Raw genomic sequence first — 24,242 nt, forward strand, 5'->3', positions numbered from 1 at the left:
GCTCAGGCCATCCACTCACCTCAGCCTCCCAAAGGCGCGGGATTACAGGCTGAGCCACCAAGCCCGGTTGAACAAAACATTTTTGATTGATAAAGTTCGATTTGTTGATATATTTAAATCTATAGGTTAATTTGGGAACAATTAGCATCTTTACAATGTTGATTTTTCCAGTCTATGAATATGGCATGTACAACGGTCTGAATGATTCCTACATTTCTTGTACTGAAACTTGATCTGCATTGTGGTGGTATTAACAGGTGGGAGACCTTTAGGGAAGTAATCATCATGAGGGCTCCATCTTATATAAAAGGGCTTGAGGAAACTAGCTTACACCCTTTTTTTGCCCTTCTGTCTTTTGCCATATGAGGACACAGCTTTCACTCCTTTTGCCATGTGAAGATGCAGCAAAAAAGCAACAACAACAAAAAAACCCTCACCAGACACTGGCTACTGGCACTTTGATCTTGGACTTCCCAGACTTCTGAACTGTGAGAAATAAATTTCCATTGCTTATAAATCACTCAGTTTGCGATATTTTGTTATAGCAGCACAAATGGACTAAAACATCTATTCTTTAATTATGTAAGTCTTTAAAAATTTCTCTGAGGTGTGTTTTAGAAGAGGAAGTTAGAAAACAATGGCTATCAATGTGCCAAATTCAGCTCCTGGCTTATTTTTGTATGGATTGTGAAATTAAATAATTTTTACATTTTTACAGGGTTGTAAGAAAATGCAGAAGAAAGTAGGATAGAGAAAAACACTAAAATATTTCATATCTGACCCCTTTAAAATAAAAAAAAAAGCTTGCCAGACACTATTTAGAAAGTTGTATACAATGGTTGAACATAATTTATTAGATTCATTTCCAGGTATTTTATATTTTGATGCTATTGGAAAATATATGCTTATGACACTTCATTTAAACTGTTATAATCCTGGTACAAGGTACGTGCTCAATGGATATTTAGTAAATAAAGACATTTTAATCTTTAGACATAAACTTGCAAAATGACGTGTTAAAGGATGTTAAGATCATGACAGATAAGCAAAAGACATTGGAAAGATAATCTGAGGTGTGGAGGTTTCCTTTCTTGACCTTCTGTCTCTGCTTTCTCTGTAATGAGTTCTTGCTATACCTGACACTTTCTATGACAAAATCTTCTGGCATCTTAGGGACATGAATGTCAGTTCTACATGATTGAAGGAATTACAAAGACATTGTTTTTAAATTTTATTTTCCTATTTATCATTGCTGTTGGATTAGTCAGGTTTTTTTTTTTTTTTTTAAGAGAAACAGAAGCAATAGAATGGATGAATGGAAGGACGGATGCATGGATGGATAGATGGATAGATTAGATAGCTAGACAGACAGAAAGACAGATTTGAAGGATTTGGTTCACATGATTTTGGGAGTTGGCGAGTCTGAAATTATTAGGACTGGACCACGGGCTGGAATTTCAGGTAAAAGTTGTTTTCCAGTCTTGAGTCAATTCTGAGGGCAGCAGGTTGAGAACTCAGGCAGGGTTTCTAAGCTGAACTCTTAGGGATAATTGTGCTTCTTTGTGAAACCTCAGTCTTCGCTTGTAAGGCCTTCAACTGATCAGATGAAGTCTACCACATATGGAAGGTAACCATTTTATTCAGTCTACTGATTTGCCTGTTAATCACGTATAAAACACACTTTCACAACAACATTTAGACAGGTGTTTGACTAAACAATTAGGCAACCATAGCCTAGCCAAGCTGACAAATAAAATTAGCCATCACAGCTGGTTTAGGTAAATACCATTTTATTTTGTACTTGAACAGTGTATCTTGAAACTTTATCTAAAAATTTATCCATAGGGTTTTTAAAAGTTTTCTAAATATCTAAACACATCTCCAACAAATGATGATAATTTTATTCTTCTTTATGCTTGTTTCTCCCATGTAAGGCCTCTATTAAAATGCCAAGTGATGATAGAAGACATTTGTGGTTCATTCTTAAATTCTGTGGAAATTTTCAGTATTTCATTATGATATTTGTTCTGTATTTTCTTCCTCCCTTAGGTAGATTCCACTTATATGAAGAAGACATTTTCTATTCCTAGTTTAAGATTTCTTTAAAAACATCATGTGTTAAATTTATCAAATATTTTTCTGTATCTATTGGGATGCCAAATAGTTTTTATTTTTCAATCTGTTAATATGAAGAATTATACTATTTTTTAAAATGTTAAACAAATTTTGCATTACTGTACTAACTTGAATTTAGCTCAGTTGTATCTCTCTCCATCTGTCTCTAGGTCATGCGCACGCACGCACACACACACACACACGTGCGTTTAGGGTTTTTAACCCAAGTTTATAAATGAGCTTGACCTATAATTGTCATCTCTTGCAATGTATCTGCCAAGTTTTTGGTATTATGATTATATTTGTCTCATAAAATGAGGTGTGACCTGTCCCCTTCCCACCCCATTTCAAATTTTGTGAAGAGTTATGTAAAATTGACAATACCAAATCTTGCCAAAAGTTTCTCACATTCTGCATATCCTAATATCCACATTTTTGATCTTTTGTTTTTCTTTAGTGTACACTCTACTATTTCATTATTTGCTCTTGCTAACATTTGTTATAGTTCTTTGGATTTATTTATTTTCTATCTTGTGTCTACCTTTGTTTTCATCAGAACTTATATAAGTTTAATAAGTACTTATTGACATGAACCAATTTCATCCAAACTGGTGTATTTAATAGTTTATAATCAACCAAACAACCACTACCGGAAATCAGTGCTGATTTAATATTAAATATTAGTATTTAATAAGTACTCGTAATTATATAATTATATAAGTACTTAGGACATAACGATAACTTAATAAAATAACTTTCTACATTATTCTTTAATCTGCATAGTTATTTTTGGTATTTTACTTTCTTTTCCATTATCATTTCATTTCTTTAAATATATTAAATATACTTTTATTTTGTCTCTGGTAATTCCAATATCTTCAGGCTGTAGTTATTGATTTTACAATTTTTTTACAATCTTGTTTTCACATTATATTTTCTTTTCAGTGTGGCTAGTTTTTGTGGGATGAGATGCAAAGGAGATATGAATACTTGTGGGAATCCATGTATGTCTGAATTTTTGCTAGGAATTTTCATGAACGGTTGACACATTTTATTTTTCAATTCCCGAGAAAATATGAGACAGGCAAGTTTCCCTAAGGTCTCCTTCTTTCTGTCGGAGGAAGTTACAGCTCTGTAGAAGTTCTTCCACTGAGAGTGTGGCCCTCTAGATATCCAGCTGTATGTGCATGGGAGTGAATGGCTCTCTAGTTTGGCCACCCATCCTATTGTGTCTCAGCCTTCATCCTACTTTCCTCACGTTTGTAAAATCACGCGATCTAGGACTTTGACCTTCATAATATGATCTTGGGACCACGATATCAGCCCCTTCTGGGACTCTGCTAGAAATGCAAGATCTCGGATACTGGCTCCAAACGGCGTCCTTGTGGATTTTTCTTTGCTTTCTGTTTTGGCTTCCTTGCCTCTCCCGCGAGATGTACATTTACATAAACATTTTTCTATTTTTTCTGTGTACAATAAACAGTTCTGAAAATTTTTTAGCAGCAATCTTGTTTAAATTTAGCCTTTTAAATTAAAAAAAAAAAGTGACGCAACAAGAGCAACATCGGTTTTTCAGGTGCATGCTGGCCAGCACTGATTTCCGGCGGTGGTGGTTTGGCTGATTACAAACTATTAAATGCGCCAGTTTGGATGAAATCGGTTCCTGTCTCTGCCCACGACTTCCGAACTCCGCAGCGACGCTCCCCTCTGCCGTGCCCCTCCCGACGCGAAGCTCCAGTGTTTCAATCCCAGAAGGCCACCCAGCCACCGAGAAAACCCGGAGTAACGGGTTTCGGGTGTAGCCGGGGTCGCCAGAGGAGCGAGGAGAACCGACGGAGCATGCGTAGAGCAGCAGGCGCGCACATGCGCATTGGCTCGCGCAGGGCCGCGCGCCGGCCTCTCCCGGCGGCTGGAGGCTGCGCGCGCGGTTGACGTGTTCGGTGGCTGCGGAGGCGGCGAGGCTCCGGGAGGGGAACGTGCGGAGGGGAGGAGGGTGGGGTGGTGGGGCTGGACCCGGAAGTGGGTAGGCGCTGGAGCGAGTGCGCCCAGAGCGGAGCTCAGCGGCTGGGAGCCAGCGGGGGAGCCCTGGGTTCCCGGTAATGGATCTGTGGGAGACTGGGTGGGAAGGGTTGCGGGTTCGCCGTCTGCAAGCGCGCTCTCCGCCTGTCCGGGCCTGGGACAGCTCTTCGGCTTGCTTCAGGCGTCCTCTCTGGTTGCCCCCGCTCCTCCTTTTAGCCCCTCCTGGGGACCGTCTCTCACCGGGCGATTTCGGTCGAGGAACGCTCTCGAGCCCTGAAGAGCTGCGCCTTGCCGGCCCGGGGAAAGCATGTGAACTGAGAGAGACTCCGATTGCGCGGCCGCCACGGCCTTATTGTCACCATCCCAGCGACCCTAAACCATGCCCGCAACCCCCTCAGCCTGCAGCGTCAACGATTTCGGGGGGATCTCGTCCTTTCCTGCCCTATCATTTCCACCTTCTTCGTGAATCAGGCCTGGAAGGTGTGCTCTGGCTTCCTTTAAAATGATTCTTTTGTTGGCTGTCTTTTCTAACCCGGCCCTCCCTGTTCTCCGCCCTGAAATCTTTGCCCACGAAAGAGTGTAAGCTGTTGTGACTTTATCATAATTTAGTTGTAATCGAGAAAGAATTAGTTGACGAATGCCGTTGGCTGATTATGGATTGCTTTGCCATAGAGTTATTTTACGTGGTTCTTACTCCTTTGCAGACCATGAAACTCTTGGGCACGCCCCTCCAGAAGCTGTTAGCCAAGACAATCTAGTTTTCCTTTATACATCTCTTAAGACACTTATGAAGTTTCTTGTTCTGAAATTGCTGTACTGCAATGAAGAAAAGGAGAAGGCTTACTTCAAATCTTGATGAGAAGATCCACCTAGGCTATCATAAAGATTCTTCAGAAGGAAATGTTGCAGTGGAGTGTGACCAAGTGACCTATACTCATTCTACAGAAAGACCAACTCCTGAAGCTCTTAACTGTTATCAGGAACTTCCTCCATCTCCAGATCAGAGAAAGCTTTTGAGTTCTTTGCAGTATAATAAGAATTTGCTAAAATATCTAAACGATGACAGGCAGAAGCAGCCATCTTTTTGTGATTTGCTTATCATAGTAGAAGGAAAAGAATTTAGTGCTCATAAAGTAGTCGTTGCTGTTGGCAGTAGTTATTTTCACGCGTGTTTGAGCAAAAATCCAAGCACTGATGTTGTCACGCTGGATCACGTAACACATTCAGTTTTTCAGCATTTGCTTGAATTTCTTTACACATCAGAATTTTTTGTGTACAAATATGAAATACCTCTTGTTTTAGAGGCTGCAAAATTTTTGGACATCATAGATGCAGTAAAGCTGCTAAATAATGAAAATGTTGCCACTTTTCAGCCCGAGCTAACTGAAAAGTCATCACCAGAAGAAGCACTAAATGAATTAACTGGAAGACTATCAAATAATCATCAGTGCAAATTCTGTAGTAGACATTTTTGTTATAAAAAGTCCTTAGAAAATCATTTGGCTAAAACCCACAGGTCCCTTTTATTAGGGAAAAAACATGGGTTAAAAATGTTGGAGAGAAGCTTTTCTGCAAGAAGATCAAAAAGGAATCGGAAGTGCCCTGTTAAGTTTGATGATACCAGCGATGATGAACACGAAAGTCATGATGGATCAGACAATCTGAATCAAGAGAATTTTGAGAAGGAAAAATCAGATAGAAATGATTCTGAGGATCCTGGAAGTGAATATAATGCTGAAGAAGATGAGCTAGAGGAGGAAATGTCAGATGAATATTCTGACATTGAAGAACAAAGCGAAAAAGATCATAATGATGCAGAAGAAGAACCTGAGGCTGGTGATTCTGTAGGGAATATTCATGAGGGGTTAACTCCAGTAGTCATTCAGAACAGTAACAAAAAAATATTACAGTGTCCTAAATGTGATAAAACATTTGACCGAATAGGTAAGACAAGAAAGCTTTTCTGTCTCTAATCACTTGTTTTTCATTGGTATTTTAAATAAGATGTTTAAAAACCAAACTTTGAAAGCAACTTTTAAAAAGAGTGTTTAAAGTAGGGAGGATACTTTGGTTTATCAATACGTAGTTTATCCTGTTACTTTGAATTTATGATTCAGAAATTAATTTATGTATATAGCCTTTAGTTTTCTTCATGTCCCAACAGTGACAGATCATGTGTTTGATATGAAAAACTCCAGAGTATCAATAATTATCATATAGAGCTTTGATCTATGTCAATTTAATTTCAGTGATAACTACGATTTTTGAGTCATTAAAGAAAATTAAATTAGATTATATTAGGTGTAAGAATTTGTTTACCATTTTCCCTTGTACCTTGTGATATATGAGTTATAAACATAGTCACTTTTCCAGTGTCCAGCACTATTTAATATTGGGATATTTTAAATTAGATTTACATATATATGAATAAAATTGCACTGAATGTAAGTTAGTACTGTAGGTAGAGACTTCAGGAAGTATCCTATTTACTGGTACTCTTTTGTTGTTATATACTTGATTTTAGCCAAAAGGCCGAGAAGCTTTGTTACTATAATAATAAATTAACTTTTCTTCTATTAGAGATTGTATGATATATGCTCCATAACCTTAAGTTTTATTGTCAGTGCATATTCAATTTCAAGATGTCAAATATTTGCTAAGTAAAATAATTTTGGGAAGTGTCTTATATGAAGTGTTCTAATGTGAAGTTTCCAATTGCAACAGTTAAGCTATTTCCATGTAAATTGAAGTTATGATATTGTGGTATATCATCTACCAAATATAATGATTAAAATAATTAGTGCAGTCTGACCTGTAAAGTCACATATACAGTTTTATATATCCCTTTATTTCTTACAAAATGAAGTTACTTTTGTTATTGGTAGAAATTGGTATTATGGGGTGTTGGTTCTCATTTGAAATCAAAATATGCTATGGTATATGTATACTGGCATAACAGTGGTAACTTCTTTTTGCTTTTTATGATGCTTTTTGGAATATTTTTCTGTCTGAATCAGGATACTTTTGACAGACCAATTTAATAAAATTAGTATTTTAACTGTGAGGCTCTGTACTAACGTGAATAAAATAACTTCTTGAGTAACTCAGTCAATTGGAAGAGCATATATATACAGGTAGCTTGTGAAAGTCAAGTTGGATAAATGCTGTTGTAGAGCTATAAACAAATATTGTTAGATTATATATAGAGAAGAGAACAGCTTTTTTGGGTGAGATACCTGAGAACATTTCATCTTTCCCATAGACTTCTTAGACTTCGTACTCTTAGCACATGCTTTCTATATTCTGCCTTAATTGATCTAGTTTGACTTGGAGATGAGTGCGCAGGGGTCAGTTGCAAATGGCATTGTAGGTCTAGCACATAGATCTCAAACTGTCCCACTGAACGGTAGGCCTGTGAGATGCTACTATATAGGAGAGGGGTTCTGTGTTCAAGTAAGTCTGGGAAAACTATATTTAATTCACAATCTGTATTAACTCTGCCAGATTGTCTATAAAGAATCCTGATAATTTTGCTTCACCTAGCATTTCTTCAAATCGTTTTACCAGAAGACCCTTTGGAGGTACTTCTTTTAATGTTACAGTGGGAAAACAATATACAATTCACATTCTGTGTTAACTCTGCTAGAATGTCTAGTAAACAAACCTGCTAATTTTGCTTAACCTAGCATTTCTCCAGCTCATTTTACCACCAGACACTTTGGTAGTACTTCTTTTAACGTTCCAGGAAACTAGAGTTTTCTCTGCACGGTTTGGAAAAAACAATGTTCAAGATTCAGGTGCTGATAGACTAAGACAAGGGCATTTTCCAGGTTGTTTTTTTTTAACCAGTTCAGCTCAGATAATTATGGGAGTCATAGGTCACATTGAGGCTTATTTCCAGCCTACCCTTCTGAATATATTTTACATTATACCTCTCTTTTGTTTAGCCCTGAGGGCCGCTTGCTTTTCATAACAGTAGTTTCTCATCTCCATCAGACGAACCTAACTATATCTATCTAGTGATATCTTATTCTTTCACCAGTTAAAAAGCTTGAGTTATGGTAATAACAGACTGCCTGGGTTTTTTGAATTCAGGTCATGTGCCAATTACTTGACCTGTCTGTGCTTCTGTTTCCTCTTAAGTAAAGTAAGATAATGCTAATGGTACCTTCTCATGGGGTAGGAAAGCGTTATTATGAGGATTAAATGGGATACTAGCAAATCACTTAAATTACTGCACCAAAATTTAGCTGTTGCAAGCTCTTCATTCATTTATCTAACATATTTATTGTTTCTAATCTGCCAAACACTACTAAAAAATATGAAATGACATATTCTCTCTCTTATAAATCTGAGCATTTACTGAGTACATGCAAAAATACAACCACATTACAATAATGATAATCTTATCAGGGTAAGTTCAGACTCCCACAATTTTCTGAAACTAAGGAAATCAGGAGAGATTTCACAGAGCAGATCATATTTGAACTGAGACTTAAAGGATAGGGAGGAATTTACCTGACAGAAGGACCAAGCTTGTGCAAAGGCATTGGAGTATGCTGTGTTCCAACCTACTCAGGTGTGGGTGGTTTTAAGCACAAGGAAAATAACAGGAGATGAGGGTGGACAAGAAAGTAGAAGACAGCTTTTGAATGAATTTTATGCTATCCAGAGGAGTTTAGGTTTTATCCAATAGGTGATGGGAACTGTTGGAAAAAATGTGAAAAGAAAACAACAGCCTATGAGTTTTAGAAAGATCATGCTGGCTTCAGTGAGGAGAAAGAAATTGGAAAAAGGGATGAGAGAAAAACTGGGAAGACAAGGGTAAGTAAGTAGCAAAGGACTAGAAGCATAATGTGGCTTATACTAGGAAGATAAGTGGAAAGTGGAATGAGGTTAGAGCTGTGTTACGTTGAATTATAGACTAAGTGAACTGGTGATGAGTATAATGAAAAGAATATGTAGAAGAAGATCCATAAGTCTTACATGTCTTCCATTATCATCTCTCTCAGAAGTCCTGTTTATTCAAAACCACAGTTCAAAGGCCACCTTCTGTTTATCCTAATATCCACATTCCTTTCATAGGATTTAAAAATACCTCCCAGATTTTTGGTTATTTATTTATCTTATTATATTGTGAGCCTGACTGTTATGTAACTCTTGGTTAGTATTCTTTGTGATATCTCAGATTGTTTCAAATAATAAGTTTTCAGTAAACACTTGTTTACTTGAACTAAGTTGAGAGGTTGGTGTCTGACTTTGCCCTTGTTAGAAGACAATTAAGCTTCCTTTTAAGCTTCTAACTTAGCTTTGTCAGCTTGGGTTTATAAAACATGAATAAACTCTGAGACCTTCTGCTGGAACCATTAGCTCTACAATATGTAATCTACTAATTTGATTCCTTTACTTTGAATCTTTTATTCTTTCTGATGTATTTAGTGGTTGTTTGGAGTAAGACTCCTGATCCAGTTATATTTTTCCTTAGGCTACCAGCTGTCCTCTTCTCAGCAAATTCTCATGCAAATAAGAGTCCTTTGACCTTTCACCTTATACCAAAAACCTAGTGGGTAAAAAGGCAAAAATAGGGAGATGACAGATGGGGTGAGGAAGAAGATTTGGATAATTTATCTTTTTTATTTGTTATACAGAGAAATAAATATTTGATTAAATTCACAATTTCTTCTAGAAGTATAATAAAATGTTTTGTATTTTTAAATAAAAATGCGATTTACTAGTGCATCCTGACAGAAATTTCTCTTGGTTCTTAGTAGTTATAACAATGGCACAATTCTCTATAGCTAAATATTTTAGTTATTCTTTAGAGTATGCCTTATGAATCTTTCAAGGTCTAATTCAGGACTTAGCAATATCAAATATATAATAAACTGAAGTGGTGATATTTCTCTTAGCAAAACTACATACAAACTGACAATGGTAATTTTGCATGACCCAAATAAGGGAATAAATTCTACGTAAAGTAAAAAATGTTCATGTGAAATATCTTTAGTTTATGACTCCTGATTTGAGACACAGTTCATATTGAGATTCAGTTGAGAAAAATGCTGTGGATAAAATTTCTTAATGGTATGTATTTTCTGTTGGCAATCAAGAATACCTGGGTGTAGTTAAATATTCTGTGAAGGAATACAGTTTTGTTAATTGAAACTTTGATAAGTTTGAAGTGGACATTTTGATTTATATGTTATTATTGAATCCCCAATTCCATAAAAGTAAAGAAACATGTAGATGTTGATTGTTTCTGCTGAGAAGTATCCTCCTCACATCTTACCAAATGATTTAAAGATAAATTTATCTGAGGATTAACATTTATTTTCTCCACTAGCTCCTGGAGATATACCTAGCTCTTCTGAGTCCACTCTTCCTTCAAAAGTTGTGTCTTCTATTCTTTTTCAGAAATTCAAACCATGGAGATAACAGGCCCTGTAGTGCCTATGCGCTCACAATTTGAATGAATAATTTTAAACAATTATTCTACTTATTCAAATTTCTGTGTGTTTTTTTTTTGGCATCTTTGACTTTGCTGAATTTATTTAAAGTGATTAAAAAATTAGGTTTATCTAATTTTGCCTACTTTTTTTTTCTTGCTTAAGTCTTTTTACATCTACTGGTCTGTAGGAAAATGGAAACAAAAAAATTAATTTTTATTTGTAAATGAGGAAGAAATTCTTGACCTTAAATACAGGGAAAATGCTAATTGTTAATTTAACATCTTTCCAGCAGACATTTTCCTAGAAAATTAAAGATTTGGTGAAAAATTTTTCTTTAAGATTTTTATCAAGGTACTGTTACAGTTCACTTGGGAATAAAAATTAGGAGGCTGATAAGTTATCTTTCATATTAAATATCCTCAGTTAAGAATAGACCTCTTCCAAAAATTCTTTATAAGTTTAATCATTTAAAAATTAGACGTATACTTTTCATTTGTTTACTTTTTTTTAAACCTTGAGTATGTGTTATTTACATAGTTTAAAACATTGAAATGTGAAAACTTTCACAATTAAGGAAAAGTTTTTTTAAATTTTATTTCATATAGTGACTCTCATCTCTTCCCAGTATTAAATCTGATCCTTTGAACATAGCAGGGGACATAGTAGTGGTAGGGTGTGTATATGCATGTGTAAATGGTTGAGTGTGCTCTAGCAGTGGTAGTGAGGGAACTGAGAGACTGGGCAATTTTAGCAGTGGCAAGAGGAAGAAGCAAAAGTTCTTGCTATGTTCTTAGAGACCTGAAACCTCAATTTAATCTGTTATTATGGATATTCATAAGCCATATGTATCCATGTTTATATTTGAGGTATACCTACATGTCCATATAATGACTAGAACCCATGTGATGATCATAATGACTAATATTTATTAGCGCTCATTATGTGCTGGCATGTTATAAATGTTATGTATATATTAATCTCATTTACTTCTCATGAAGTGTTACTAACTCGGGTACAGAGAGGTTAAATTACTGCTTAATTAAGATCACACAGCTAATTTAGGAGGTGCCCAAACATTGATTGACTATATGCATGTAAAATATGCAGTGACCATTATTGCTATGGTTTATACCTGAATAACTAATGGGTTTTTTTTAAAAATCATACTTTTGTTTTTCTTTGCCTGTAAATGACATCCTCTTCCATACCTTATGGAAAATACCTTGGTTTCCTTTCCTCAGTTTTATGTGATAAGTGCAAAATAATTAATTTTTAGATGATATAATACTACTTTTTTATTAAATTCATTCATAGATATGTCTAATAAATTGGTGAATTTATTTATTTTGCTAACAGACAAATAATTATTTTTTTCCCATGGTGTCCTTGGAATATTTAGGATGTTTTTCTAATATTTATATTATATAATATATATATACACACACACACACATATATATTATCCTTTTTTAAAGTGCATGACTGAAATGCCTTACTTTCATATTCACTTAAGCCTGAAGAAAAATTTATTTATACATATATTTTGCAGGAGACAGAAAAACAAAGCATTCAGTTGAAAGTTGCTCTTCATATTGATAGTGTTTTTTTCTTATTTTTATTGCTTTTGCTTAGAAATATCTTTCATTGAAATTTCTACCTTAAGCTACTAGATGTGCACATTTACAGTACACAGATTAAACAGTAATAATAATAGACAACACTAATTGATAACATAATTCATTAGACACTGTTGTAAGTGCATTATATGTATGAACTTTTTATTCTTGCAACAGTGCTATAAGGTAAATACTATCATTCCAACCTTTCTTTCTCCCTCCCCTCCCCTCCCCCTCCTCCCCTTCCTCACTCTCCTCCCCTCTTTTCCCCCTTCCTTTCCCCTTTCCTTCCTTTTTTTTTTTTTGTTAAGACAGGATCTCATTCTGTTGCCCAGACTTGAGTGCAATGGTCGATTACTGTTCACTGCAGCCCTGAACTCCTGAGCTCAAGTGATTCTCCTGTGTCAGCTTTCCAAGTAGCTAGGGCTACAAGCGCTCACCAATATGCCCAGCTTATTTTTTTATTTTAATTTTAATTTTTAGAGAGGTGAATCTTTTTATCTTTTCCCAGGCTCTAATTTGTTAGATGAGGAAGATTTGAGGCATAGAGAAGTTATTTGCCCAAGGTTACATAACTTGCTATTTAAAGAGCCAGAATTCATTTCCAGGTACATGGATCCAGGAGTATACATAATAAAAGTATGAAAAAAATAAATCTTAATAATGAGTAGATCCTTTGCTAAAGGTTAATTGTAAATGAAAGTAATGCATTTTAAAATCTTAAGTTCTGCAAATTTGCCAAGAGTTTTCAGAAATTTTCCCAAATCACATAATTTTTAAAATGTGTAAACATGAATAATTTTTAAAATTAAATGATTCAGGTTTTTAAGGAAGAGTATACTTTGAGCATTAAGCTCAAGGTAATAAGTCTTTAAGGTTTATCAGACGTAGAAGTTTAAGTCAACTTTTTTCTAGTTTTTTGTGTGGATCTGAGTATGCATAGTGTTTGCTGCTAAATCATGAAATTTTATTCAACTTTCACATTCTAATCACAGTGTAGCAATTATACTAAATTTAATTTTTTTTAAGGGAAATATGAGAGCCACACCCGTGTTCACACAGGTGAGAAGCCCTTTGAGTGTGATATTTGTCACCAGCGCTATTCGACAAAGTCTAACCTAACTGTTCACAGAAAGAAGCACAGTAATGAAACAGAATTTCATAAGAAGGAGCACAAGTGCCCTTATTGTAATAAACTACACGCAAGCAAGAAGACTTTAGCCAAGCATGTTAAGAGGCAAGTATTATCTTACTTCCATAATATACTTTATTGTGCCTTTTAATTTAAATATGTGGAAAACTAAGAACACCTATCAAGTGATTGTCTTTAATTCTTTTATCGTGTAACATTTTGCAGAGACTTAGAAATTGATTCAGAAAAGAGCAGCAAATGTTAGTTTGTTCATATTTTTAATTTATGCCATTAAGATGAAGTTTTTGATGATGAAACAAGAATATATAATATGGAAGTTGATACAGTATTTTGATTTTCCCGTTTTCTGTCTTAGGTTTTGGCAAGTAAATCTTCAGAAATATATGGTTTAGAACCCTAGGAAATTTATTTTCATATGTTGGCTTTGTTTGTTTTGAGTACAGATCTCACTCTCATCCAGGCTGGAATGCGGTAGTGTGATCATGGCTCACTGCTGCCTCTAACTCCCAGGCTCAAGCAATCCTCCTGCCTAGCTTGGGACTATAGGCACACCCTATCACACCTGGCTACTTTTTAAAATTTTTTGTAGAGATGAGGTCTCAGTCTGTTACCTAGGCTGCTCTGAAACTCCTGGGCTCAAGCAGTCCTCCTGCCTCAACCTGGGATTACATGCTGGGATTACAGACATGAGCCACTGTGCCTGGCCTATTATGTAGTCTTTGATGTGTAAAAGTTTGTCGAATAAAGAATATTTAGTAGTGTTATATCTTTAACTCAATTAGTTACTAAAGTCAGGGCTAAAAAAAGAAAAAATCAGGTGAATTACCTTGCAGATTATTTTTAAATAGCTAGGTTCCTGAATATATTTAAAAGATGATTTGATTTAAACTTAGGTATACATATACATTTATCATTATAGTGTTACCCATATTCATAAAGAGCTCACATGTGCCTATCCCTTTGTGACCAGTACCTGATCCTGGCAATTGCTGTCAACAGATTCATATGGAATAGTAATTTAACTAATATAATCTTTTTCCTAATAATGTTTTTCTTTTTCTCTATTAGATTTCATCCTGAAAATGCACAAGAATTTATTTCCATTAAGAAGACTAAGAGTGAAAGTTGGAAATGTGATGTAAGGGTTTTAAATTTGTATTAGACAACCAAGGTAAATGTAATGTTGCCTTTTGGGAAGGTAAGGTAATTGGGTTTTAAAGTAATATAACTTAGCTTTTCTTTCATTTAGAATTTTTTTTCATACAAAGTTAATTTAAAAAAAAATTAAGCCTTGTATAGGTTATTTTTTGAATGATGGAACTAAGAAGTGGAAATCCTAGTTTTTATTATAGTCACCATACCATATATTTATAGTTATGTACATAAACTGACATTAGTGTTGTACAGAGTATAAAATGTTAGATTCCCCCCCATTTCTGGGTATTTATTGCTGTATAATAAACCACCTCAAAACTTATTGGCCTTAAACAATCATTTTGATGTATGTCTCACCCTTTTGTGTGTCAGTAACTCAAATGTGGGGCGTGGATTTGCTAGAAAATCCTTCTGTATCACATGGTGTCAACTGACATCACTTGGTTGTTTTCAGCTTAGTGGGTGGTCTGGTGGGATCTGGGGACACTTCCAAAGTGGCTCACTCATATGACTGAAAACTTGGTGTTGATTGTTGGCTTAGGGTCTCAGAAAGAACTTTTTACCAGGAACTTCAATTCTTCTTCACTTTGATCTTTTCATGAGGCTACTTGAGCTTCCTTTATAGCAGCTAGGTTCAAAGAGTGAGTGTGTGTTCCAAGAAGCCTAGATAAAAACTATCAGACATTTTATGGCCCAGCCTCAGAAGTTCCAGAACTTCACTTCCACCACATTGTATTTGGTCAAACAAGTCACTACCAACTGGATAAATTTAAGGGGTGAGGAATTAGACTTCATTTTTCAATGGGAGGAGTAGCAAAGAATTTGTGGATACGTTTATTCTATTATACTTCTAACGTGTTTGTTTTAGTATTTAGGTTAATCTTGTTTAAAGGAGTCATCAGCTCTCGTTTTTACCTTCTATACTCCAAGGATTCAATTTATATATACTGCAAAATTTTCACCATTTCTATGATTTCAGCTTCTAGAAATTGAAGTTAATTATTAATTATAGTATTTGACTCTGCATAAGATGTTGTCTTCCTCTTACTAAGTTTTATCATCCTTAGTTATAAAGTGATGATAATGATAATTATTTCTACCTCATAGGATTCTTGTGAAAATTAAGTAAAATAATTCATGAATCACTTAGCATTTGTACTGTATTGTTATTGTTGTTGCTGATTGTTACTACAGCAGCCTTTTCCCCTTTTAAAAAATCTGATGTATGTCAAATTTCCTTAAAAGTTTTGTCTCTTTCTTCTGACCACTTCAAGACAAATTTTGAAATTATTTTTCTATGGTTTCTTATTCATATTTGTAATAAAATGGCAACAATGATAAAACCTTTTCTTTTTTCCTAACATAGAAGTAATTTAAAGAACATTTTTCATGGATTTAGAAATCCTGAGCTAGAATTAAGTTAGCAAGATTATTCTGTAGCCCTTTTAGAGATGTAAAGAGTGAAATTCAGTTACCTTTATAACTAATTTAAAATAGTTCCTTTCTATAATTCCTCCAGAGCATTTTTTTTCATGAACAATCAATATTACTTTTAGTAAGTTTTTCATTGGGAGACATTTCTCTTTACTTGAATTTATGTGTTTTTTTTCTCATTATGAGCTTTGTATTTTAACTTTTAATTTAGATTTTCATATGTTTTATGTGCATTTTATTTAGATTTGTAAGAAATCTTTTACTCGAAGACCACACTTGGAGGAACATATGATTCTACATTCTCAAGATAAACCTTTTAAATGTACCTATTGTGAAGAACATTTCAAATCACGGTTTGCACGGTTAAAGCATCAAGAGAAGTTTCATCTGGGTAAGCAAGTTTTTATTAAAGTAGTCACAGCAGTTATTGGTTATCACATCATACTGGAGAAGCCTACTTATGTTGAACTACTCTTTTTTTTATGGACTTTTTTGGAGCAGTTTTAGATTCACAGCAACACTGAGAGGAAATTACAGATATTTCCCATGTACTTTCTGCCTCCATAAATGTACAACCTCTCTCATTATCATTGTTCCCCACCAAAGTGGTATAATTATTGCAATTGATGAACTTGCACTGACACATCATAATCACACAAAGTTCATAGTTTACATTAGGCTTCTCTCTTGGTGTTGTGCATTTGTGGTTTTGGACAAATTTATAATGACATATATTAATACAGTATCATATATGATAGTTTCATTGACCTAAAAGTTCTCTCTGCTCCTCCTTTCATCTTCCCTCACACCAGACCCCAGCAACCACTGATTTTCTTTTTACTATCTCCATAATTTTGCCTTTTCTGAAATGTCATATAGTTAGAATCATACAGTATGTAGCCTTTTCACATAGGCTTCTTTCACTTAGTTTAGTGTGAATAATATCCACAGGTTCTGCATCTGTAGATTCAACCAGCTATGTTTCAGAAATACTCAGAAAAAACACAATGTAACAATACAATAATAACAATACAATAATAAATAATATAACTATATGGTTTAACAACTATTTACATAATATTTACATTGTATATGGTATTATAAGTAATCTAAAGATAATTGAAAGTGTATGGGAGGATGTGCATAGCTTATATGCAAATACAAATATCATTTTATATAAGGGACTTGAGCAGCCACAGATTTTGGTATCTACAGGGGTCCTGGAAGGGTCCTTGCAAATATCGAGGGAGGACTGTATTCCATTGTGCTTCCAAATTTTGGCAATTATGAATAAAAATTAGCCGGACTTGGTGGCTCAGCCTGTAATCCCACGCTTTGGGAGGCTGCGTGAGTGGATTGCCTGAGCCCGCGGTTCGAGACCTGCCTGGGCAACTTGGCGAGACCTCATCTCTACGATAAATCAAAAGTTAGCCAGTTGTAGTAGCGCACGCCTATAGTTCCAGCTACTTGGAAGGCTGAGGCGGAAGGATCGCCGGAGCCCAGCAGGTCGAGGCTGCCGTGGCCCGGAGCAGCCACTGCACTCCAGTCTGGGCGACAGAGTGAGACTCCAACTCAAAAAATAAAAATGAATAAAATTGCTGTGAACATTTGTGTGCATGTTTTTGTGCGGACGTAAGTTTTCATCTCCTTTGAGTAAATACCTAGCAGCACAAAGGCTGGATCAACTGGTAAGAGTAAAATTAGTTTGTAAGTGACAGCCAGACTGTCTTCAAAGTGTTTGTACCATTTTGCATTCCCACCATTGAGGAATAGTGTCTGGCTTCATGTCTTCACCAGCATTTGGTGTTGTCAGTGTTCGAATTTTGGTCATTGTAATAGATGTGTAGTGGTATCCCATTGATTTAATTTGCATTTCTTCTATGACATTTGATGTGAAGCACCTTTTCTTTTCTTTTTTTTGAGTTGGAGTCTCACTCTGTCGCCCGGACTGGAGTGCAGTGGCCGCTCCTGGCCACCGCAGCCTCGACCTGCTGGGCTCCGGCGATCCTTCCACCTCAGCCTTCTGAATAGCCGGAATTACAGGGACGCGCTACCACGCCTGGCTAGTTTATGATTTATTGTAGAGATGAGGTCTCGCTGCCCAGGCGGGTCTCGAACCCGCGGGCTCAGGCAATCCACTCACCTCAGCCTCCCAAATGCGCGGGATTACAGGCTGAGCCACCGAGCCGGGCAGAAGCACCTTTTCATTTGTTTATTTGCCATTGGTATATCTTTGATGTGGTGTCTGTTATGTCTTTGGATCATCGTTTTAAAACAAGTTGTTTATTTTCTTATTGTTGTGTTTTGAGAGTTTTTTTTGTATATTTTGGATAATTGTTCTTTATCAGATATTTCTTTTAGAGTATTTCCTCCCATTGGTATATCTTTGATGTGGTGTCTGTTATGTCTTTGGATCATCTTTTTAGAACAAGTTGTTTATTTTCTTATTGTTGAGTTTTGAGAGTTTTTTTTGTATATTTTGGATAATTGTTCTTTATCAGATATTTCTTTTAGAGTATTTCCTCCCAATCTATAACTTGTCTTTTCATTATCTTGACAATCTGTCACAGCAGGGATTTTTAATTTTAATAAAGTTCAGCTTATTACTTTTTCTTTCATGGATTGTGCCCTTAGTTTCTTATCTAAAAAAGTCATTGCCAAACCCAAGATCATCTAGACTTTTGTCTGAATTATTTTCTAGGGGTTTTATAGTTTTGTATTTTACATTTATGTTTGTGATTTATTTTTGCAAAGGATGTAAGTTCTGCATCTTGATTCAATTTTTTCATGTGGATGTCCATTTGTTCTAGACCATTTGTATTGTACTGCCTTTGCTTCTTTGTCAAAGAGCAGTTGACCATATTTATGTGGGTCTGTTTCGGGCTTTCTGTTCTGTTCCATTGATCTGCTTGTCTATTTTTTCAATACCACACTGTCTTGATTACTGTATCTCTATAGTAAGTGTTAAAGTCGAGTAGTGCCAGTCCTTCAACCTTATTCTTGTCCATTAATTTTTTCTTGACTATTGTTTCTTTTGCCTTTCCATATGAACTTCAGAATCAATTTGTTGATATTTACAAATAACTTGTTGGGATTTCGATTGGGATTGCATTGGTTCTGTAGATCAAGTTGGGAACAACTGGCATCTTCACAGTATTGAATCTTCCTGTTCATGATTATGGACTTACTCTTAATTTATTTAGTTCTTATTTGATTTATTTCATATTAGTCTTATAGTTTTCCTTATGTCGAGTTTTCCTCATATTTTGTTAGATTTATACTTAAATTTCATTTTGGTGGGTTCTTGAACCACTCTTCGCAAACCTTTACATTAGCTTAGGCAAAGGAAGTTATATAAATTGGAAGGTGCACTGTATATGTTGTAGTTACTGGAGAAAAGTAAATATGTGGAGTTTTTGTATTTTGGGTTTTTTTGGTGGCATATGTGCCATTGGGCATAAACAGCATTTATTTACACTTAATTTTTGGATAGGCTTGTGAGTGCGTGGAATGAGGTTTTTTGTTTTGGAAAACACTCATTTTTCAAGGAATGGAATAAATTTAGTATATTTGGAATTCATTATAGTATTTGATGAATTATCTTCTTAATGCTTATGACTGAGACTGTGGTCTATATGGTAATATAGTTTGATAAATGTATGACATTTAATTCAATAATAAATTTATTGTCATCCCAGGTAGAGATCTTCTCCCTGTTCTAGTCATTGCTTTTGTTGACAACTTAGATAAAATCATATACTTCATGTTTATGAATTTATAATGGCATAAAACTGGCAGGAGTATTTAATATACCAGAAAATATATGTAAAAAAGAAAATTTTGTATGTTGTACAACAGGTCAAAATAAATTAGGTTAAAATTAATTGAGAATAAATATAAAGTTATAAATTTATGACAATAATCTGACTTTTAGCCATTGGGTCTTGAAGAACTGTGAATTGGTACATCCAAACTCCTCATTTTACCAATGGAGTTAATGGCAGAGGCATTTTAGACACAATGTGAATTAATAATATGATATGATTGACAAAAACCATTATAGTTTTAAAATATATTAATAAAACTGAATTTTTCAGAATTAGGGAAATAATCATCTGATTTTGAATTGATCCAGAAAATTACATTTATTTCTGGTTACCACATTTAAGATGGATATTGACAAATAAATATTTATTTAGATGAGTGCTTAAATTTGGTATGTATCATGATCAACTGGAGAGCTTATTAAAACACAGACTCCCCAGAGTATCCGATTCAGTAGGTGTGGGATATGGCCCCAAAATGTGAATTTCTAGCAAGTTCCCAGGTGATGATGGTTCAGGTGATCTAGATACCACACTTTGAGAACTGCTGCTTTAGGTGATTCAAAGCTATACTGTACTCATAGTGTCTACATTAAGATGATAAACTCTGTTGTATCAGAAGGAAAGATATCTAAGTAATGCAATCTGAATAGTTAAAGGAGAATAATTTTTAATATGCTGGTATATCTATATTAAAAAGCTTGGAATTTATTTGTAAAAAATTGTATATTTATCCTTACCTATTTAAACTTCAGTCACCTTCAAGGTACTCTTTGTTGTAATATACCTATCAAGATGCTTTTTCCACTGCTCAGAACAGTTTTTGAACTTGTCAGTTCTGATGCCTTTTTAGGACTTTGGGCCTTTTTTGGTGTTTTGTTTGAACTCTTCCATATTAACCAAACGTTTCCCTTTGAGGACTTTTTTCATCTAGGGAAACAAAAGTCACTTGGGCTGAGATCAGGTGAACAGTGAGGATCAGGCATGGGGCTCTTACCTTTTTTGGTCAAAAACTGGTGAACACTCAGCACAGTGTGGGCAGGAGCATTTGGAAATCACCCCTCATGAAATGGGCAAATGTGTTGGAAAAAATCTCCAAAAAAAATTTCCTGAAGCCGAATGCAATCTCTCATAACAATGCTAGCTGGACACTGATGCTGATGGGCTGCTAGAACACTTACCTAATAGGGAAGGCCTGTACAAGGGGCCCACTCTTCAAAAAATAATTCTGATTTTGGGGGGAGTCCCCCCTTGTATCAGTGTAAATGTTATAATTTGACCTTAAAAAAACAGATCTTGTAATTCTCTTCTATCTAAATAATTGGCATGAAGATCTGCTTTCGTTTAAGTTCCCAGCTTTAATTCAAAAATAAAAGTTAAAAACTGGCTATCCACTATAGGGAAAAATGTAGTTGTTATTTTTTCTCATGATTCTGATAAGTAACTGAACGTGAAAGAGAATGCTTTATTTCTTCCTTTGCCTGCCTGGAGCCTTCAGCTATATATATAGTTGTTATTTTATAAACAGTTATACTAGTAGGGCCAGATACAGTGAGTGGCTCATGCCTATAATCCAAGCACTTTGGGAGGCTGAGGGCAGGAGGATTGCTTGAGCCCAGGAGTTCAAGGGCAGCCTAGGCAGCATAGTGAGACCTTGTTCTCTTTTTAAATTTATTTATATTTTTATTTTAAAGATGTGTGTAGCAGTTCAGGATTAAGTATACAAATGGACATTGTACAGGTAAAGTTTGTGCCTCCCTTTGGTCCCCACTTTGCCTGGTTTGAGATCAGATACACTTACTGATGTTGTGTCACCCACCCCCCACATCCTAGCAGTATCTCACCACTGCCAGTCCCTTTCTTATTATGGTAAATGCTCAGGGTCTGCTTATAAGTGAGAACATGTGGAACTCAGTTCATTGATTCTGTGATAGATCACTGAGTATTATTGACTCTAAATTCATCCAAGTTGCTGCGAAGTCCATGTTTATCCTTCTTTATGGCTGCATAATATTCCATCATGTTTATATACCACATTTTTTTTATTCAGTCAGGTTTCGATGGGCAGCACGGTTGGTTCTACATTTTTGCTATTGTGAATAGTATTGCAGTAAACGTGTGTGCAGGTATCTTTTGTAGAAGGATTTTAGTAGCTATTTCATTATTTAACACACATTTCTCATAATAAGTTCATTTTATTTACTTCATCTATTTATTTTTAGTTATGCAAATACTGACTCTCTTCCAACTTCATGGAGCTTTTTTTTTTTTTTTTTTGGTTGAGGGGAGGTGGATAGATTTTTCAGAGCACTTAACATAGGGGTTGACATGAATTAAAAATCAGTAAATACTTGTTCAATGAGTTAATGAGTAGAAGATTCAGATCTGATGTAAAATTAAATATTAGAGATTTAAAATGAGAATATGTTAAGACAATACAGTATACATTTTTAGGTCATCTTTCATTTCTAATGTGGAAAACATGTCAAAATTTACTCAAAGCTATTGTGGCTACCAAGCAGTTTTGCTTGTAGATACATTTCTGAATTCTAGTGTCTTAGTTGCATTTTTTTCCATTGTGCTAGTATGATTAATTCATTAGAATTTCTTCTTCAGTTTTTCCTTCCAAATTCCTTGACATTGACTTTTAAATATATTTCTTCCTTGTACTGTATTTACTATATTTCTTTTTCACACATCTTATGTCTTCCTTTTGGTTTATCATTCAGTGGAATATTGTCTTCCCTACAGTTGCTTATTTGGTAAAATCATAGTGAAATTCAAAATCCAGTCAATATTAATATGAACAGGTATATAAACAGGAATGTGCTGCAGTATTTTCAGTCTGCTCAATAACACTAAAAACTTGTTATTAGGAATATATTAGCAATATATTTTCAAACTATGAACTGTTTTACATCCTCTGATTATTCTTCCAGAGTTTCTTATTACATCCTTTCTCAAGAAACTTAGTATGTAGTATTTTCTTCTTTGTTCCAGTTTAATTTCAGACTAGGGACTGGCTATTTCAATTTATTAACTCATTAGTTTAGTCAGTTTTATTTTATGTCTATTAGATGCTAAGTCCTGTACTCGGCTCTAGGGATATAGATATAATTGTAGCCTGTCTCTTCTAGGAATAAACATCTAGAAGAGAAGAGCAAGCTATAAATAAATAATTGCAGTATATTATGACATAGGCACTAATAGTGACAAGCATAAACTTATAGCGTAACTATTAAATTTAACTTAGTATCTACTTTTTAAATGCACACTATTTTTCCTTTATAGGTCCTTTTCCATGTGATATATGTGGTCGCCAATTTAATGACACTGGAAATTTGAAACGCCATATAGAATGTACTCATGGTGGAAAGAGAAAATGGACTTGCTTTATCTGTGGAAAATCAGTACGAGAAAGGTGAAGAATTATCGGCACACCCAGAAAAATCCTGTTACTGTTATATAGATTTGTTAGAGTAACACAAGATACAAAATACCTGAATTATGCTATAGTTTGAAATATAAGGAAAAAATTATGCAAAATATTATAGAAGAGAATATGGGTTCAAGATTTGCAGGTTTAGGTGATTAAAGTACATATTTATCTCTTGAAACCCCACTAAGAATACATTAAAGGCTTTTTTCATGTTTAACATTTTTTAAAGACAGTAAGCCACAAAGACAGGGAGAACAGAAGGAAAACAAGAATGACACAGATTTTAAATCTATAAAGCAGATGGATCAGTGGTAACTGACTTAGCAGATATAAGAAAGACAAATCCCAAAGTGGCAAGGGAGAAATATGAGAACCTAGTTTATATCACAGAATCCTCAAAAGGTATAGGAAGTGGCAGTGTCAGGTACCTCTGGAACCAGAGTAAAGGAAAGGTAAAACAGGATCACTAGTGTAAAAACTTTAGAAGTTTTACAAGTTAGGTCACTGGATTCCGTTCCACCATTCACACATGCATGTCATTATTGCTAGACACCTGTCCCTCTCCCAACAGTACTGCTGGACTAGAGTATGCCATGTTGCTGTCTGATTGGATGCATTCTGAATGCTGAAAGCAGTCAACAGCCATACTACCCTGAATGTGCCCACTCTCCTCTAAATGCTTCAAGCAGTGAGCTCCTGGTCTTATCCCTGCCAACATCTTGGCTTTTAGATTTTATTCTATAGACTGCAGATTAGAAGACTGTTGTCTGAAAATCTGAGTAACCTAAGGGCAAATATATTGCTGCTTTTTTTTTTTTTTGAGTCGGAGTCTCACTCTGTCACCCAGACTGGAGTGCAGCGGCTGCTCCCGGCCACCACAGCCTCGAGCCGCTGGGCTTCGGCGATCCTTCCGCCTCAGCCATCCGAGTAGCTGGAACTACAGGCACGCGCTACCACACCCAGCTGATTTTTGATTTACTGTAGTGATGAGGTCTCGCCAAGTTGCCCAGGCGGGTCTCGAACCCGCGGGCTCAGGCAA

At 35.3% G+C, this 24,242-nt stretch overlaps 1 protein-coding gene across 1 annotated transcript in view; it reads left to right on the forward strand.

Annotated features, from left to right (window-relative positions):
• Window positions 1-4,145: 4,145 nt before the first annotated feature.
• Window positions 4,146-24,242, forward strand: part of ZBTB41 (zinc finger and BTB domain containing 41) — a 36,837-nt gene continuing 16,740 nt past the window's right edge. The window contains exons 1-6 of the mRNA XM_008071161.2: window positions 4,146-4,211; window positions 4,839-6,078; window positions 13,228-13,435; window positions 14,420-14,489; window positions 16,184-16,331; window positions 23,056-23,185. Of these exons, the coding sequence (XP_008069352.1) occupies window positions 4,956-6,078; window positions 13,228-13,435; window positions 14,420-14,489; window positions 16,184-16,331; window positions 23,056-23,185 (1,679 nt within the window). The 5' untranslated portion in view covers window positions 4,146-4,211; window positions 4,839-4,955. The remainder of the gene's footprint in view (window positions 4,212-4,838; window positions 6,079-13,227; window positions 13,436-14,419; window positions 14,490-16,183; window positions 16,332-23,055; window positions 23,186-24,242) is intronic.

The sequence above is a fragment of the Carlito syrichta genome, unplaced genomic scaffold (assembly GCF_000164805.1).
Source record: "Carlito syrichta isolate Samal-C Ts95f unplaced genomic scaffold, Tarsius_syrichta-2.0.1 Scaffold314133, whole genome shotgun sequence".
Lineage (NCBI taxonomy): Eukaryota > Metazoa > Chordata > Mammalia > Primates > Tarsiidae > Carlito > Carlito syrichta.